Source organism: Leptonychotes weddellii, chromosome 4 (assembly GCF_054177405.1).
Source record: "Leptonychotes weddellii isolate Sample4059 chromosome 4, ASM5417740v2, whole genome shotgun sequence".
Lineage (NCBI taxonomy): Eukaryota > Metazoa > Chordata > Mammalia > Carnivora > Phocidae > Leptonychotes > Leptonychotes weddellii.
In genome coordinates, this window is record NC_138372.1 from 88685049 (window position 1) to 88704608 (window position 19560).

At 48.9% G+C, this 19560-nt stretch overlaps 1 protein-coding gene across 4 annotated transcripts in view; it reads right to left on the reverse strand.

Annotated features, from left to right (window-relative positions):
• Positions 1 to 18520, reverse strand: part of TSPAN2 (tetraspanin 2) — a 54463-nt gene extending 35943 nt beyond the window's left edge. For 2 of the 4 annotated variants that reach the window (XM_081815737.1, XM_081815734.1), the window contains exons 1-2: positions 18383 to 18520; positions 2398 to 2500 (exon numbers count right to left, since the gene is read on the reverse strand). In XM_081815737.1, coding sequence (XP_081671863.1) covers positions 2398 to 2500; positions 18383 to 18451 — 172 coding nt within the window. In that variant the 5' untranslated portion in view covers positions 18452 to 18520. Of the gene's footprint in view, positions 1 to 2397; positions 2501 to 4943; positions 5060 to 6733; positions 6802 to 18382 lie in introns of those variants that run through there. The other 2 variants (XM_081815735.1, XM_081815736.1) reach the window with 2 other exon arrangements.
• Positions 18521 to 19560: the final 1040 nt, after the last annotated feature.

A 19560-nucleotide genomic window follows, 5' to 3' on the forward strand; every position in this document is an offset into this window, starting at 1 on the left:
GAGTAGTATGCTGTACTGACTGAGCCAGCCAGGTGGTTGTTAGAAGCTTCTCCTGAATCTGTGATGCTTTTTTAATGTGACTGCTAAAGTCACAGGCACATACCACCACTGTTCCCACACAGAATCTTTTTTTTTTTTTTAAGTAGGCTCTACACCCAATGTGGGGCTTGAACTCACGACCCCCGAGATCAAGAGTTGCATGCTCTACCCATGGAGCCAGCCAAGCGCCCCTTCTCACTTCTTAATTCAGTGATTCTGTTTGTACCACTCATTAGCACTTAACATATGCTTGTGATTATTGTCTGCTATTTATTATTGCATATGTCTGTAGAGGCAAGAATCCCATTACGGCGGGATCAAAACTTTGCTGTGGGTAATCCAGTGGGCACTGAGATGTGACAATGCCGAGTGGAGTTAGAAATCACAGGGAACAGTTATGAAATAAGCTGCCCCAGGACCATGAGCAACATGAGGGGAGATGCATTCCTTCTGCTACCTTCCCCTGACTGTTCCTGCGCGTCCCCTGGAGGTGGCTGAGCTTTGTCCTGGGGCACTGGGGCCTGCTCTGGGATGGAAAACGCTTCTGAGGAGGTTCACAGAGCCAGGAGTTCCTCAAGGAGAAATATGTTAAGTGTGTGTGTTAGCTTTGGACAGAGGGGTGTGTGTAACCTGGAAACCATGTGGGTGGAAAAGAGCATTTCAGTGTTAAGTGTGATGGCAGATTCCTCTGCTTCTTCTTGTAACAAAACTCTGATTTTTCCAAGTGTGAGGGGCCCTCTGGGGAGCCTGGGCCCCTTCCCAAGCCCAGGGTGATTCTCCTTTAGTCACAGGGGGCAGTCACAGGAGCTCTCCTCTTGGCCAGGACTCATTCAGGCATGAGCACACAGTACAGTTCTGGCCAAGGCTGCAACGAGAGGTCTGCTGGGGGTCTTCTGACAAAGGTTGTATTCATTCCTAAAAAGGGCCATGTGAGGTGAAACTTCCTTTCTTTCCCCCTCTTTTGGACATTGCTGTATGAGGATATGATACTTGGAGCCACCGCAACTATCTTTTAAACCTGAGGGGATGCATTTGAGGTCATCCCGAGGATGGCCAGGGGAAAGATGGAAAAAACCTTGGTCCTTGATGACTTTGTTGAACTCTGAACTAACTCTGGAGAGTCCCCATCTCCACGCTTCTTTCAGCGTGTTTCACCAATTTCAATATACATTGGACATATTCACATTTTAATGTCCCTAAAATTAGGATGCATATTTTATGGTATGTCATGGTTGAATTGGCAGCATTTCTTCTTTTCTTAGTGGAACTTAAAATAACTGTGTGTTTTACAAAAGACTGCATCTAAGATTTGGGGGAAATGTGGACTGTCCTTACTGCCGCCCATCTTATAGTAGGTTTGTGGTTACTTTCTTCTAGAAGTATCCTCGCTGCTATGGCTGCTCTCTTCAGGAGGCTCGGGTTTGGGAAGGGCACTGGGAAGAAGAGGCAGCAGAGCTGTGAGCAGCCCTTTACGAGGCTTGGAGTGAGCCTGGGCACTCCTTCCCTCCCAGGAAGCAGATGCTTTTCTTCGAACCGGGAGCAAATGACCTGCACAGGACCCTGCTTCTCCCCATACTCTATGTACTCTGTGGCTGGTGCAGACCTTGGAATGGCCAGACACATAGGGCTATGACCTGTAGTGACAATGGTTTCGGGCTTTTTGAAATCTAGAGTCTGGGTGCACTCGGCTGGAGAGTGAGGACAGCCCGCAGAAGAGGATGAGAAGTAGATCAGAGGGACTAAACCCAGGGAAACGCTCAGCCCCTATTTACCACATTGTTTCAGAATTGCAGGCCACCCTCCCACCCCTCACCCCTTCCCCACAGCTGTGGGGGAGGCGGCCTCATCCCCAGGGGAGCCCTGCCCTTTGCAGTCTCTAGTTAGAGAGGAAGTGAGTACCTCTGAACCTTGAAATGTCTCTTCACTTGGAATTATATCTCCCTCATGGACAACTTAAAATACAAGATCACAAATAAACCCCTCACTCGGCAGGGACCATATCAGCCCAGATGGATGGATGTGTAACTGACTTTGTGGTGCATCCACTTCGCTCAGCAGGCAAAAAGGAGTCTTCTAATTCTTTGGAAATGAGTGGTGGCTGAAAGAAGCACAGTGGGTCCGTCCTCCCACACTGGTCTTTCTTGATTTCGATGAACCATGTGAGAAGCGGGCAGGCTAGGGGTGCAGGGTCCTCCCCTGCCCTGACCACATAGCCCCTCCAGCCCCCCGGGCCAGATAGAGTCTACAGGACTCAGTTTTGCCTCCTCACTTCCCCTCCCACGGAAGTCCAGGTGCAGGTTCTTCTCTAAGCCTCTGGGGCAGCTCCAGCTGAAGCTCAGGGAAGCTGAAATCACTCACCCATGTAGAAATACTCTGGGGACTTGTCTTCCGATGAGAAATCCTTGATGGTGCCTCCAAACCGAAACCATAGTCCAAAACCAATGACAGCAGACCCTGCCAACTGAAGGGGAAACAACACTGGTTTTTAGCAAATGGAAGGGGACAGGGTACACATAGCCCAGGAGAGGGCTGGGGGCACAGAGTGCTGAGGCTGGAAAAGTCTATCCCTTTAGAAATCAGCTTGTCTGCCCTTCACATTTCCTGGAGGAGGAGAAACGATGAGCTCAAATCCCCCCAGGTCCCTGGCGGGATTATCAGAACTGGGGTTTCCTGATTCCAAGCTGAGTTGTCCCTGTTCTGCTGGGCTGCCCTGTGGACAGCACAGCCCGGGGAGGCGTCTCAAAAAGAATGTTCCAATAACAGTCCCCCTGGAAGGCATCTGCCCCCTGCCCTGTTGTCCCTTGCTGGGGACCCCAGACCTCCTCACCAGCATCACTGTGAGAGGGACTGTGTTTCAGCCTCTGGGTTGCCAACAGCAAGATGAACTCTCAGACCTGGTGGAAACCCACTCTTCTAAATTAGAAGGAAACACACAACCTTCAGGACCTGCCCACACCTCAGGAGTGTGCAGGGCCAGTTAGAAAGCTGTTTCAGAGACATCTAGGACACTTTCTCCCCGGGCCCTCCACGGTCACTGTCCTGCCTGGGGATGGTTTTGCAGGCAGAGAGGGAGCTCGGCCGTTTTTTTGTTTTGTTTTGTTTTGGGTTTTTTTTTTTTTTTTTTTTGGTTGCTATTTTGAGTTTCCATGGAAAGTGAGAAAGGAAAAAATACTTTTCTGAAAAAGCATGGTCTGTGTGCTGTGCGGCTCACGGTGAGGCCGTGTGGCTGGTGCAGGCAGTGGTTGGTAGACTCATTGCCTGCTTCCTCTGGGCCACTCTGAGAGCTTTTGTGAGGCTCTGCATCAACGCTCGGTCTTTTCTATCATTGCAGGATTGTGGCAACTGCCTGCCGGCAGGCTCCCACCACAAACACCCATCCCGAATTGCATCACGTCAATCAAGCAACAGACATTCGCGGGGCATCTTCTGGACTCAAGTCACACGGGGAAGTAAGCAGATATAAAGACTGCCTCCTAGTTCTGCCAACCCATCTAGTTAGTGTGGGGGTCCCTAGCCTGTCACGAGATGAACAGTTTAGAGGCTGTCCCTGTCCCTGTCCCAAGAGCAGACGCAGATGCTGGCAACAGGACAGGATGAAGCCAGACCAGTAGAGGTTTAATAAGGAAAAATGGTATCAAAGTCAGGGGCAGACCAGAGCCCTTTGTACACAGGGTCCCTCTATTAGCAGGGCTGCATATCAAGACCTGGGGCTGCCCTTTGGGGTTCTCTGGCTGGACTTATAGAAGGCCTTAGTCATTCTCTTCTGTCCCCTCCAGGCCAGCTTCTTCAGAAGAGCGGCGTGACTTCAGTGAGGAGTCAGAGGGGCTAGAGCTCAACCAGCTGGACTCTCTCATGTGGAATAAGTAAAAGTTTCCAGTACTCAGAGGAAAGCACTAATTGGATAATGTGAGGGACAACTAAAGGAGCTGGACTCAACCAGCTTTAAAAGAGTTTTGCATTTTTAAAAGGGTAGCATGGCATGGAAAAATATTGAAAGAAGTCATGTTAAAACATTCACAGTATTTATCTTTGAAGGTAGGATTACAGGTGGCTTTTTTCTTTTCACTCTATCTTTTAGATTGTCCGCATGAAGCATGTAATTACTCTTGTACATTTAAAAATGTTGTTTTCTCGATGCATTATATGGTAGCTTATCTGCTCAATCCAGAAAAAGTGGAGAGGGTTTTCTTGGGCCGTGTTCTAGTTTGGGAAGAAACCAGCTTTGAGGTCATTGCTGTTCTTGTGCAGGAAAGAGAGTGATGCCCTTGGGAAGGCACTGTCCTGGAAGCTCCCTGAGGCTACCTGGGACAGATATGCCCAGCAAAGCCACACAGGCAACCCCCTCCCCCGTCTTGCCTCGCGGTGACTTGATGGAAAGACAGTTTCCAAATACAAAGCAAAATCTATTGACAGAGGCATCAGGCCAAGGCTTGCAGCCACCAAGCAGACTGTGGAGGAGGTGACTGGTCCCAGGGACACCCTACCATGCGGCCACATTTTTGGCATGTCTGTACACAGACTCTAATTTATTGCTGTCTGGGATCATCATCCCAGACGGAATACATTTGTCCACTTCTGGCAGAGATGTATTTGATGCATAATGGAAAATTAAAAGAGAGGTTGCAATTTCAAGCCACGGGGCAACGAGAAAAAATCTGCGCTTGCTCAACCACACCCCCAACCCCAAACCACACGGGGGTTTCCTCCCTGGTCAAGGAAACTGTGGCTTAACTGAATGTCATCACTGTGTGGAGGGAATCCTCCCAGCACACAGCCACTGGCCATGTCAGGAATACGTGGGTGAGGACCTGCCCGGCCTGAGGTTGCTCGTGACAACGGCGATCACTGCTTTGGAAAGTGACATCAACAGAGACCACATAGCCTTTTGGTCTTTCCAAACTCACCATTCCTGTAAGGCTCCTGTAATACTCTGGTCACTGGGCTTTGGTTGATCTGCCTCACCCTAGAAATGGAATTGAATTGAAAAAATTCACCCCAGTTCCAGACCAGTCAGGAGCAAAGTGAGCAAGGCTAAAGTGTTATGAAGTCCCATTGCTCTGTGTATCCCAAGCCCTGGAAGAGACATCTCATTAAATGATGTGGGGGAAGCCTTCAGGCCCACGAAAAATTTTAACCCCTTCTAGACCCAAACCCCTCTGTTCCCTGTTCTTTCTTCTCTTAATCTCAGCCACAACATTGCCCCTCAGGCAACGTTAGAACAAGTAAGGAATGAGAGGCTGCCCTTTCCTTCTCTCGCCCCTGCTCTCATCTCCTTCCCCTTCCTCCCTGTCTTTCAAGGAATCAACTGTGGTCCGGGTTAGGGATGTGCTAGGCTTCAGGGAATCAATGATGAAAGCCAGGACTCACAGTCTCACATGGGAGCTAATTCCAAAAATGGGTACGTGCAATATAATGCAGTTAAGTGTGCTCAGTGGAAGAGCGTCACACTGCCCAAAGCGCGACAAACGGTGTTCAGCAGAAGACATTCTGTTTTGATTTACACCTTGAAGAATGAATTTGACGTCCTTGAGCAGGGGAGGACTGGAGGGAGGAGCAAACACCAGACAGAAGGAACTGCATGGGTAAGGCTTCGCTTCCTTACCTGAAGCCTGTCTTGGGCAGAGAGGAATCTGGGGTTGGAAAAGGCCAAGTTGGGGCAGACCATGCATGGCCCATGGCTTCTTCTTAGCTTGCTACCATCTTGGAAAGCCCATGGCAGGGCCTTGAGGGAGGGGAGACGGGAGCTATTCATTCTGATGGAATCAATCGGGAGCATGAGTGCTCCCTGATGCCAGACAGCGAGGAGCCAGAGATAAAGACCTGATGGCCGAAGGCGAGACGCTGGGGAGTGGATGTGGTGAGCAGTGATGACCAGAAGGATCCACTCTACTGACTAAAGAATGTTGCTGAGGGCTGCCCTGCTTCCAGGACTAGTACCAATCCCCACGCCTTTGGAATAATTATCTCTAGAAATGTTGTTTTTCCAGGAATGGACTTTTTTGTACAACAGCATGAGTGGGACTTTGATGCTAGTCATTTAATAAACATTTATTGTGAGCCAGGAGCCAAGGATTCATAGGAAAGGAAGATCCAGCTCCTTCTCAGGAGGATCTCAGGGGCTCGTGGAGAAGCTGATTCCTCCTGGGTAGTCTAGGAGGGACACTAACCTTGCAGGTGAGAATTCAATCACAGAACCAGCCCAAGAGAAGATGCTGGATATCATCATTTCTTTGTGTCACATTTCTTTTCTGAGTGCCAACTGTGTGTTAGGAACTCAGAGAATGTGATGAGACAGGATTCCGAGGGCAAAGTGTGCCCATTATTTAAAAAGAAATAAAATAGAAAAAAAAAAAGCAGCAGTGAAAGAACAGTGACATATCAATCCATGTCATTAAATGGGGGGGGTCACCAGATACAATTATATTATGCATCTTCACAGGCAAGTGATTTCAGTTTCTAACCATATTCCAGAGAGTCTGCAGGACACAAAATTGCAAATTTTAAGCATATGTTTTTAGAGAAGACAGTTCGTGTTCTAAAACAGAAGTAGCAGAAGAGAGGACTACCGACCTGCTCAGAAAGCATTTAAAGCAAAGTGGATGGGCCAGAAGTTTCCTTTAAGTATGGCTATCTGTCAGAAACAGGTCATTTAGCACGAAGCAGAACTTGTTAAAGGATTTCGGTTTTATTTTACCGTATTTACTTCTACTTTCCTGGGATTGCTGATGAAATGTTCTATCTTGAGGACACTTTTTTTTTTTTAACTTAAAAAAAAGAGATTTCATGAATCACAAACTTGGTTCTTGGCACTAAGTTGGAAATCAGGCAGTGCTGAGATGCAAAAAGGCCAAGATTGCTGTCAGAACTGGATCCCCCAGGCTGCCTAGCTTCCCCCCATCCCCACCCCCACCCGCACCCAGAGGAGGCCAGCCAACCCTGCTCACAACCCTGAGACACACCACTCTGCTATCTGATTACTAACCCCAGCAGAAAGCCCCCTTTCTGGGTAAAAAGCTTCCTTGGGGAAGTTCTCACATAGCACATGTTTTTTCACCTAAATGGGGGCAATTGTCCTCAGATCCTCTAGCCATACAGTTTCAGTTGCCTCTCCCACTTGGGGGTCTCTGCTCCTGCTATTTCTTTAGCTTAGAAAGCTCTTTTCCCCTACCTGTCTACCTAGCTAACCCCCTCCCCACCCCTGCCCCAGCTGTCAGCTCTGAAGTCACTTCCTCTGGGGAGCCTACCCTGGCCTGGGTATGTACCTGCCTTCATGTCTTATACAACCATTTCTATTTAAATATTTCTGGAATTAAAAAAAAATGAAGGCCTGAGCTGCATGGGCATAGGGACAGTGTGTACACTGCACTTAACCTCTGTGTGCAGAGCAGGCTCCCAACAGACATCTGTTCAAGGAAAGAGTGGAGGGCCTTCACAAAGGTACCAATTAGACTGTGCTATGGACTGAGTTGTGTCTCCTGCCCAGATTCATCTGTTGAAGCCCTGCCTCCAGTGTGATGATATTTGGAGGTGGGGCCTTTAAGAGGTGATTAGGTCTAGATGAGGTCATGAGACTGAGACCCCATGATGGGCTTCTCTTGTAAGAGAGACCAGAACGCTCCCTCTCTCTCTCCGTCTCTGTCATGTGAAGACAGTGAGAAGGCAGCCATCTGAAAGCAGGAAGAAAGCTTTCACCAATACCTTGATCGACCGATACCTTGATCTTGACCTTCCAGCCTCCAGGATTGTGAGAAATCCATTCCTGTTGTGTAAGGCACTCTGTGGTGTGTGTATATATATATATATATATATATATATTTTTTTTTTTTTTTTTTTAAATGGCAACCTGACTTGACTAAGACAGGCTGTCAGGAGTGATTGCCCCCACGGGAATCCTTTGCAAAGTACTATTTTCAAAGATATCTGCCCCTGGGAAACACTGTACAGATACCTCGGAAGGCACGGTGTGAACACACTGTTGAATAGACTCAGCAAAGTACTTTCCCACAGAAAAGCACAACAAAACTAGCGCATGTAGTATCAGTTCCATGTTTTCTTCAGCCTGTGGGGATGTGTGCTGTGCCTCACGCATGGACACCAAGGGCAAAGCCACACAGGCCCTTTAGAGGCAGAGGCTAATGAATGCCTAAGGCAATTAGAGCGGCACTTGAATGCAAGAATGAACAAGGTCAGTTTTGCATTCTTGCTTCCCCAGGGTGAACACCAGATGTCTACACAACCCACCACATCTGCAATTCTCTTCTTCGCAATGAAGTCACAGAAAGCTGGAAATGACACCGTAACCCTAGAGTTTTCATTAAAAGCTTTTAAGCTAATACTTGCTCTTGGTGGCAATTCCCATCCCAGACGCAATCAGGTAATGAGCACTCACAGTCTTGATCTGATTGCAAGCCACATTATGATACCATAAGGGTAATGGAGTTCCATCCTTTTAGCAGGCAAAAGTCAGAAGCTGGAAGATGACACTAATTTTCTCCAAGAGGAGAGCCAGCTCCCAAGATTTTCATCCTCTTATTCAGTGAGAGCAAGGCGAGGAGTCAGACGGCCCTTTCTCGAAATCAAGGATTCTGTCAGAAGAAATACAAGAGCCCAGTGCCATAGGACATCCATGCAAAACCACCTCCAGGGAAGCCTGCTACCTTCGCCTTGACGTCAGGTGCAGATGCGGCGGGGCCGCGAGGCTGCGCTGTGGCAGCCTGTGATGAAGCGGCTGTTAGCTTGGAAATGTGCTGGTTAGGGACCAGGGTTTCTGATTTTCCTTATTATTTTTCTCATACCGATTCCACGAGAACAAGCTCATGCTAAGAGATTCCCGAAAGACTTCCTTCAGGTAAGGATATATTTTAAAACCAATCAGTGTTGAATTCTCCATCCTGATGGTAGCATTCTGCAATCACAACCGTGACCGAGTCAGGAGTGTGCTATTCATCTCTGGAAGGAATGCGGGGCTACGTAGTTGAGCCAAACATACCTTCTTCGGTTTGCTTAGGTTGTTAGGAAGTTGACTTGTGTGGATCGACTGGCATTGCTGGGAGGCAGTGTGAAAGGGCTGGGGGCATTCAGGGCTCAGGGGAAAGAAACTGACCTGGGGTGAGGGAAAGCTTGCTGTCATGACAAAGCAGATCCAACACAGGTGGTGGGAAGTGTGTTGAGTTTATTCAGTGGTTCTACACAAGGCCTTTTCTCTAAAGAAATACAGGGCAAAGGAGGAGGGAGGAAAGATCAGCAAGAATTAGGAGAAAGAGGGTGGCGGGATAGTTGTCTTTGACAGCAACACAAATATCACAGACTGCTGGCTCGTGATTCCAGGGAGCAGATGGCTTGATTAAGTGAAGATCAAATACGTACAGAATTAAGATCCAATCCACCAAGTCACCGAAGTGAACGAAATCCAAGGTCTGCCTTACCTTACCTAGCGATGATTTCCAGGACAGTAATGGCCTTGTGGACATTCTCTGACTTCCTCCTGGCAACATGGGCTGGCTCTTATCTCAGGCTCACCCTCTGAGTAAACACTTACCCTGAGGGATACAATGCCCGCTGTGAGGTCTCATCTCTATTGAGCTTCCTATGAGCAAAGACTGGGCGTTTAACAATATTTGTTTTACAGCCTAATATTGTTCAAGGTAGTTTGAGAGAACTACTCTTGAGATAAATAGGATTCTTACGTGTCAATCAATGAAAATGATTTACACCCAGTTTTAGTTGTTACTGAGAGTCAATGGCAGGAAAAAAATGTTTCAGGTAGAACTCAGGTTAGCCTCTGGAACAAGCCTAAATACTTTGGTTTATTAAAAAGTTAGCTTGGATGGGATCCTGGAGAAATCATGAAAGTCCAGCTTTTACTTCACAGCAATCTTGCCAGAAGCCATTTTTGTCCTGAAGGCAGGCAGCACTGGGTCATTTGCGGGGAGAACGGACCCATTCGAGCATGTGCAGGGCGAACAAGTGGGCTTCCTGGCTCAGTGCCAGTAGCTTGCAAGGCACTAGGCCCTGCCCTGCTGGGGATTCTGCCATCCCTGCCCAATTCCCTTGCCCCAGTTTATAAGCTGACTCTTTCCCAATCACCATTATAATGGGGAGGATGACTTGGCATGCACTTTGGAATACTGCGGCTCTTCTAGAAGCTTTTACCTCTTCTGAGTATTCAGACTGCATAGTGATGCCCTGAGGCAGAATGATAACAAAAACATCCACCGTAGAGCGCTGTGGTGTCGTGGTGTCGAGAAGTTGCAGCAGATAAAAAAGGGGGGTTCTAGGCATCCTAGATTTGAATCAGGTTCTGTCTGTGATCTTGGGCAAGACACTTGATCGCTCAAAACCTCAGCTTCTTCCTCTGCAAAGTGGAGGTAATAATAGTGCCTCCCTAAGAGGTTAAACGAGTTCGAGTTTCACATTTAGAACGGGGAGTGCCCGGCACTTAGTGTTACTATGGTGCTGGACTTGTTAATGTTATATTCAAACCGAAAACTGAATCCTACCCAAGGTAGGAAACACCATTCCCATAGTACCAATAACAAAGTCCTCTGCTGCCTTTCTCTACTCATTTTTATTTTAGCTCTTCGCTCTTTCCAGGACAGCTAGAATCCCTTGAGTTTTCTAAATGATCTATACTCAATATGTCAGTGCCCCTTTCTAGAAGCTATGCTCCCCTCTGTCTCTTTAGTTTTAGTTTTATAAGACCCAATAAGAGATAAATAGAAAAATGGTTTAGAGAAAAAGAATAACTATATCTAGGCTAGAGCTATCCAATAGAACTTTCTCCAGTGATGTACATGTAACGTCCTCAATCTGTGCTGTCCAGTATTGCAGCCACTCGCCACCTATGGTTATCAAGCACTTGACATGTGGCTACTGTGATGTAGAAGCTGAGTATTAAATCTCTTTTAGTATTCATGAATTTAAATTTGAATAGCCACATGGGATTAGTAGCCTAGCCGCCATATTGGAATTCCCACGCTTTCTTTCCAACCTTCTCTCCTGTTCGTCTGCAGTTTGGAGTGGTGGACAGCATAGACTCTGGGGCCACACACAGAACCCAGCCCTGCTGCTGGCTGGCTCTGAGTCCCTGGCAAGTCTCTTGAAATTCTCTGGACCTCTGCTTCCTCCTGTGTAAACTGGGGGGTGACAATAGCTGTTATTTCAGGGGGTCAGTGTGAGGATTAAAGGAACCAGTGTACAAAATGCGCTCAGGAAAGCAGCAGCACACAGCTTGCATTTATATCACGCTTACTCTTCTTCAAGTTTTTGCTACTGAAATTAAGTTTAAAAACGTCTCTTGATACATACCTTTTCTCAATTCCCATCTTGCTTTTCCTCTGCCTTAAACTGATCAGTAGTGGTTTCAACCTAGCTCTCCTGCTTCTCTCATATACTGGGCCTGACTTTCAGCTTCTACGTCTGTAACATGGGGATAATTACATTATTTCATGGGATTTCTGCAATTCATGATCAAATGGGATAATGCTTGTGAAAGCATTTTGTAAACTAAAAGACCAAATGAATGTTAATTAGCATTATTAGTTTTGTTCCCAATTAAATCCAAAAAGGATGAAAAGGTGGGCCAAGGTAACCCTTACTCATCTGTAAGATGTGCTCCCAGCCAATCTGATATTCTCATTTTACTTGCTTCTTCCTCCATTCTTTCTCCTGATTCCTTAGCAACCATGATATGGTCTCAGTAGTCAGTACAGAATCATTTACTTTAGGAGAACAGCCCTATTGTGATATTAATTGTCAACATTAAGGTAGGGGACAGAGGTCATGTTCTCTTTCGCCACACGTAATTTGAGACCCAAAGACAGTGCATGGATGTTTTAGAACTACACAGTGAAATGCAATGGACAATGAACACGTGGCCACCTAGTAATTCTAGAAGCCATCATGTCTTAATATGAAAAAAAAGGTCTTAAAACAATAATGGTAAAATCGTAACTGGAATTAAGAGAAGTGCTATAAGGAAGGCAAGACGAAGGGCTCTCTCTGCCCCATTCAGAAATGAGAGCCACCAGGAGGTCTTTACCAATGGTTCTCAAAGTGTATTCCCTAGGCCAGCAGCATCAGCATCACCTGGAGGCTTGTTGGAAATGCAGACTTCCTGGGGCGCCTGGGTGGCTCAGTTGGTTAAGTGTCAGGCTCTTGCTTTCAGCTCAGGTCATGATCTCAGGGTCCTGGGACCGAGCTCCATGTCTGCGCTCAGCAGGGAGTCTGCTTGGATTCTCTATCTCCCTTGCCCTCCGCCCCTCCCCCGTTGCATGCTCGTGCGCATATGTGTGTGTGTCTCTCTCTCTCTGAAATAAATAAATAAGCCTTTAAAAAAAAAAAGACCTACTGAACAGAATATGTACTTGGACAAGATCCTCAGATGATTTGCATACACACTGAAATTAGAGGGGCACCAATCACCAAGGTTTTCCCACCCCCTTCCAAGGCTTCCCCTCGGTAGCAGAGAGGCAGGGCAGGGAATAAATAACAGCTCCTGTGCTGGCGTGGGTGCACACAATCCTGTGAGCTGGAGCTTTGCCAGTGACTGCTTTAACCTCTTCTAGGTGCTGAGGGATGCGAGAAGGAGGATCCTAGCAAGAAACAGTCACTGCCTCAGGGAGCCAAGACACTAGAGAGGAAATAAACTACAGGCAAAGGCAAAATGGAGCAGTGAATAGAGGCATGAGTGCCTCAAGGTCAAGGACTGTGTCTTCATCATTTTTGAATGCCCAGGCACTTGCCAGAGTGCAGGGCACAGAGTAGGTCATCAGCATATGCTTCCCGAGGGCCTGCAGAGGAGGAAATCTCTCCTTTGCATTCCATGCCCTTGAGAAGCTACGCAACTCTTGTGCTTTTTCTTGGCTGGTTGGACCTAGGACACCTACTTGCCACTTCTCTTTACTTTTATGAACCTCTTGGATTCTGGTTTCTACTTGTGCTTCCAGTACTTAAATATGACCACTACTAATATCTTACGTTATTGAGTATTAATGATGCACATGGACCATACTACTTACTACTTGACATGTATTAACTCATTTTATCTGCACAAAAATCACAGATCGATGTTGGTACTTAATTATGTCCATTTTCCAGATGAGAAATCTGAGGCTCACATAGGCTAAACAACATGCCCGAGGTCCCCTAGGTAGCAAATAATACAGGCAAGAGTCAACCCCGGCAGTGTGATGCCAGCATCCACCTTCCTGGCTTCGAGTTCCTGGCTTTGAATGGCCATCTTGCCTGGGCCTGTCCAAGGGCTGCCAGACTGCTGGCCCTCTACCTCTAGCCTTTGCACACTGACCCCTATCATAGACTCCTCGCCCCTTCCAGCCACGCCAGGGTCCCCTCGTCCACGTTAGGGGAGGCTGGCCTCTCCTGCTGTCTTCCCGCCTTGACAGAAATCAGAAATGAAGACTATCCTACAGGAAGACCAAGGAAATTCCTATCTGCCTTCTGGGGTGGTCTAGCTTTTTGGGTGGACCCCAAAGAATACTTTCTTCAGGTATTTTTTTATTTTTATTTATTTATTTTTTAAAGATTTTATTTATTTATTTGACAGAGAGATAGACAGAAGAGCACAAGCAGAGGGAGTGGCAGAGGGAGAGGGAGAAGCAGGCTCTGCACTGAGCAGGGAGCCCGATGCGGGACTCGATCCCAGGACCCCGAGATCATGACCTGAGCCGAAGGCAGACGCCCAACCATCTGAGCCACCCAGGCGCCCGGTATTTTTTTTTTAAACCAGTGTTCCTGACAGGTGGTAGCTCTGAAATTACTGTCTGAAATAAGTTTGAGAAAGAGGAGAAGGCAGCCTGGGTAAGCCGCATCAAACACCTTTCACTCCCAGGCTCGTGGGACACGATCTTTCCTAACGGCCCCTGTTAGGCATCACTGACTGAACCCCCAAAGCTGCACGAAGGCAGGGGGGGAAGGAAAGGAAAGCAAGTTCAGACAAGCCATATACAGCTTGTGACTTTCCACAATGAAGAGTCCCGCTTCCTGTCGGTCGCTAACACTGACTTGCTCAGTACAGCACAATGATAGGAAAACACTGAGCGTACAACAATAAAGCAAGGAATAAACAGCGCCCAGGTTTTTCTTTAAACCGACATATGCGGCTTGGTGGACTGTGGTGTTTTATTTATATTGCTATGCAACGGAGGAAAAAAAAATAAAGGTGATTCCAGTGAGAGGCATGGGCATCTGCTGTGCTATCTGATTATAGCATCCGAATTTAGACATGACCGATGTTGGGAGGGGTTCTAGGTTAGACATCAACCATGATAACAGAAATGAATTTAGTGGGGTTCATGGCCAGGCTTTACTTTTGTTTTTAAAAATGTAGTGCTGAATACAGTCAGCGGCCCTGGGCCAGGCAATGCTGTGCTAGCTCTGGCAGGATCTAGCTGAATGTTTATAAGATCAGGAGCACAGCCTAGGGAAACTTACAGAAACCAAGCTGCCAGAGGAGGCTGCAAATTGATATGTCAAATTGCAGATCACAGAACACACCCGCCCCCACCTCCTTGCCTGCCTTCTGGTGAATTCCTGATAGGAAAGAGAGTGTGGTCACCCAAGGGGACAAATTGCAGATCACAGAACACACCCACCCCCACCTCCTTGCCTGCTTTCTGGTGAGTTCCTGATAGGAAAAAGAGTGCGGTCACTGAGGGGGACCTTATATCTCACAAGGGCAGGCACCCGAGCATGCGAAGGGGTGAGTGAATAAGACACTTGAAGTCACAGCGAAAGCCTAGCCTTCTAGGAAAACCAGCCCCCACCTTCTGCCCCTTCCCCAAACTTCCCACGAACCCCTCCAACCAGGAAAAACAACTTCAGAAACTAGGGTGGGGCTTTTCTGGAATCAGGTTCCCTCAGTTATGGTGAAGGCAGATATCTAGATAATTTATCCCCAATAATCACCTTCCCCTAAAGCATTATGTACTAGTTTCAGTTGGCCCTTTCCCTATGGTGGTGCAGGTCTAAGACTTGGGAAGTCCTCCTGTAACTGCTACCGTTCAGACACCCTCGGTCCCCACCCTCCCGTGGAGTTGGGAGAGAGGAAGGCCCCATACCCCCCTCCTGGGCTCAGTCTGTGCAAACAAGGAACAAATCAACAGCTAATGCACAGGAAGAGGTAGGATCAGTCCTCAGATCATTGATTATCATCTGTGCAAACTGGGAAGGCCATTTGTACCAAGTGCTCTAACTTGCAGATCCATTCATTCATTCTACAGATATTTACTGAATGCATCCTGCATGCCGGGCTCTGTTCTAGGCACTGGAGATATAATTGTGAGCATAACAGAAAAAAAAAAAAAAAAGCCTCCTCTCAAAGTATTCCAAGTTCTAGTGGGGAAAATTCACAAGTACAAATTGAGAGGATAATGTGTAGTCATCCTAAAACAGACAAGCTGCAAGTCACTTTGCAAACATAGATGCGATTCCCCCAAATTAAGGGACTTGGGAAAGAGAGTTAACTTTTATTGAATGCTCCTATGTGCAGGCACTAATAACAATGTTTTTTTGAGCACCTTCTATGTACTAGATTCATAAGAAGATGAGGTCAGGCTCTTTATATATTTCATTTTAATTTTCCTGACAACCCTGTTATCCCAATTGTATAGATGAGCAAACAGACACCTAGAAGTAAGAGTAACTTACTCAAGCACACCCTGCTTGGGATCTCTGCACTCAAGCCTGACCCCTTTGTCAGATGGTAGTCGCACTCAGCCTTGCGCTGTTCCTCTGCTGGCGGGTGGCCTGTCACCCCCCTTGCCTCGCCCACCTTCATTCTACCAGTCCTCTGAGGTCCAGCTTAAACACCCTATTTTTCAGGACAACTGTCCTGACTCTTCACTGTTGCTGTGATCCTTTCTCTGAACTCCTTTCTTTTAAAGATTTATTTATTCCAGAGAGAGGAAGAGAGAGAGAGAGCAAGGGGGAGGGTCAGAGAGAGAGGGAGGGAAAATCTCAAGCAGACTCCTTGCTGAGTGCTGAGCGCTGAGCCCGATGTGGGGCTGGATCTCACCACTCTGAGACCATGACCTGAGTCCAAAATCAAGAGTCAGACGCTTAATTGACTGAGCCACAGAGGTGCCCCATCGTTCTCTGAACTCCTTAATTAGATCATATATATAAAAGGTCATGTCTAACCCCAGTGGCTAACACATGGCAGACACTCAAACATCGCTTTTGTTCCTACTTCCCCTCTTTACTAGGCTTATGGCCAGAAGTGTGACATTTGTCACTTGATTATATACTTATTAACTTGTTGTTGTTCTATATGCCCTGGACTTATTTCCTTAACAACATTAGCAGCTTAGGGAACAGCATTTTATATTTACATATTATAAATTATCTTTATAATATTAATAATTGTTTAACAGCGGTTCTCAAACTTGAGCAAGCATCAGAATTACCTGGGGGGCTTGCTAACATAGATTATGGGTCCCTCCCCCAGAGTTCCTGCCTCAGCTGGCCTAGAATGGAGCTGCGAATGTGTATTTCTGACAAGTACCCAGGAGATGCTGATGCTGCTTGTCCAGGAACCACCCTCCGAGAACCACCGCTTAGGAGTGTAATGTGCCACAGTGCTTAGGACCACAGAGGCTGAGTCTGAGTCCCACCTCTGCCACACATTAGCTATGTGACTTTGGGCAAGTCAGCCTACGTGAGCCTCTGTTTCCTCATGTGTAAAAATGGGGATAACAATATTATATACATGAGCATTGTTGCGAGGATTAAGTGTAGTAACGAATGCAATGTGCTTAGCACTGTCCCTGACACACTGAAAACGTTCAATAAATGCTTCCCATGACCCCTGGAAAGGCTGGTACAACACCAGGCACTAAATAAGCACTGAGAAGTCCTTCTGGGGTTGATAGAAAACTTGTTTTGAATTTGTAAGCAGTGAGAGCGAATGGTGTCACCGAAGCATGACATCTATAATTAACAGCTCTTAAAATTAAGCCAGACTATTAAAAAGCACAACATAAAGGACCTTTAGAAATGTCCCTGTAGTATGCTAAGTATAAATGCCTGGTGTTAAAAAACCATATGTGTTTTTAAAATTCAGGGGCCGTCACTGGGGCGCCTCCTTCACACCTTCCCTTGCTGAAGGATGCTGAGCATGGCAAGTTGTCTTTTGAGAGGTTAGGGTTGCTGGAGTCACCCAGGCATCTGGGCTAATGGGTTGGCAGATGCAAGCAGAGCCCATCATTCAATAATTAATTAGTTGCAGTCATGGGAAGACAAACTCCCTGGAGCAGATAGGACAATCACCATCCTCCTCTCTCCTGGTTGTTTCAAAGCACCCAGGCCACTGCTGCTCCCCACTAGCCTTAGGAACCTGTTCACCCAACACAAGATTTATATTTTCCCCCAGGGTCTAACTGAGCTGTTATACTGACTGACAGTTTCTTGAGAAAGCCCAAGAGGAATGTGCAGACAAGATAATTTTTAGACCTTGTCTTACAGTCCTCCAGGGCCTGAGACAGGGTATCCAGAGATCTAGGGATGGTCTGGCCCTAACCTTGTCCCAATAATATAGGAGACAAGGGGCATGGCCCCCTATCTCTCTGTGAACCACTAATCCGGGGAATGTTTGTTCCATGCAAAGTTGAATGAGATCATCTGTGGTATTTAGCGGAGGCTGTGGGCTAGGGGCCGTGGGGAGATGTTGCTGCTCTTTGGAAGCCCCTCTCTGCCGTCCATCCGCTTCACGGAAGAGCACCACCACCTCCTCGCAGCCAGGTACCCTCCTCTGATACCCAGAATAAGGACGACACCTGCCCCCCCAATGCCATTTTCACTCCTACCCCCAATTTCCTTAAACAAAACCATCACCGCCAGGTGGTGTCTCCACACACGCCGTTTGGGGCACCACCCCTGGCAGCCCCCGCTCGGGCACAGGGGTTTCTCTCCCAGCGCCCTGGCCAGGCCCCGGCTGCAGTGGAGAGGCAGAGCGACAAGGGGTGAGTGCCCCGGAGGCAAAGGGGGGGCGACTCCTCAGGAGGTGAGGTGAGGAGGGGTTGGTGTCCCCGCACCTGGAGTCACCAGCTGAGGCGGAGGTTCCTCAAAGGGAAGAGCCACAAGGTGTCCCCCCTTCTCACCGTTTCTTGTTGCTCAATCTCTCCCTCCCTCTGCGCTCCCCTCGCTCCATCCCTTCCGCTATCTCTCCCCTCCCTCTTTGTCTGCCTCTTCCTCACCTCCGCCTTTTTGAACACCCAGCCTTCTGGAGACCGGCTCGGACGCCGCAGCGGCCAGCTCCACGGGGACCCCGGCCCCGCGCCCCCGCCCGGCCCCTCCCCTGCCCGGCCTGCCCGGCTCCGGGTCTCACCCAGAAGAGCAGGTTGAAGCCGAGCAGCAGGTACTTGATGCACCGCAGGCCCCCGCGGAAGCGCCCCATGCTGCGGCCCCGGCGGCGGGATCCCGAGTCCCCAGGCCCGCGCTCGGAGCGCCGGGAGCGGCGGGAGCCGGCGGGAGCCGGCGGGGAGGGGGCGGAGCGCGAGGGGCCGGGGGCGGGGCCTCCGGAGGGCGGGGCGGCGGGGCGGGGCCCGGGCCGGGCGCGGGGCGGGGAGCCGGCCCCGGGAGACCCCGAGAGGCTGGCGTGGGGTGGGGGCGCAGAGGGGGCGGAGATCCGGCGGCCGGAAGGACACGCCCCCCGCCCTGCCCCCGCAACGCGGGTCAGTACACCCGCTGCAGGGCCCCGCGGGCGCAGCGCCCTCGGTGCTTCTGCGGGCATCTGCGGGGAAGGAGCGTCCGCTGGGGACCCGAGACCCATTTAATCAGCGCCCTGTGTAGAGACTCATTTGAGGCCTGCGGTGGCTGTAGAGAATGAGGACGCGGCCCCCGTGGCTATGGAAACCTAAGAAGGTGGCCTCGGGTAGAAGAGCAAAGTAGGACCTGGGGTCGCCCTGAAGCTGGCAGCACCCGTCGCGGGGCACCCGGCCCGGGGCTGTGCTCCCCCGGCGCCGGACGAGCGCACAGGCCGCTGGGCCCCTTCTGGGGGACCCTCCGTCGGTCCCTCCCGCGCTCCTCCGGGAACTCTTAACCTTAATAGGCAAGAAGTGGCAGAAGGCGCGGGATGCGGCTGCCCTGCGCCCTGACGGCAGCTCCCCACCCTGCTCCGCCCAGCCAGCGGAGGGGTGTCAGTCAGACCCCTCGGGTCCCGCTGGATTCGCCTGATGGGAGGGCTTGGAAAGGAATTCAGATCCTCGGGAATTATTGTGATGTGGAGATGGGAGAAAAGGGGGCGGGTTTTGTTTTGCTCTGTTTTATTAAGTTAGGCTGCTGGCTGGGAAACCAGGCTCCGGCTCCCATTGACTAAGTGTCTGCAATATGTGGTGCCAGACGGCATGGGGGCGACGAGAAAGTGTAAAATCCAGGGATCTTGTGCATCGATTCAGCAAACCTTTAAGTGCTTATTATAAGCCAGGCATAGTAGCAAGCCCCAGGGACTCAAGAATGAGGAGAGAGCCAGGTCTGGTAGCATCATCTCTGGTGGTCGAGAGAGAG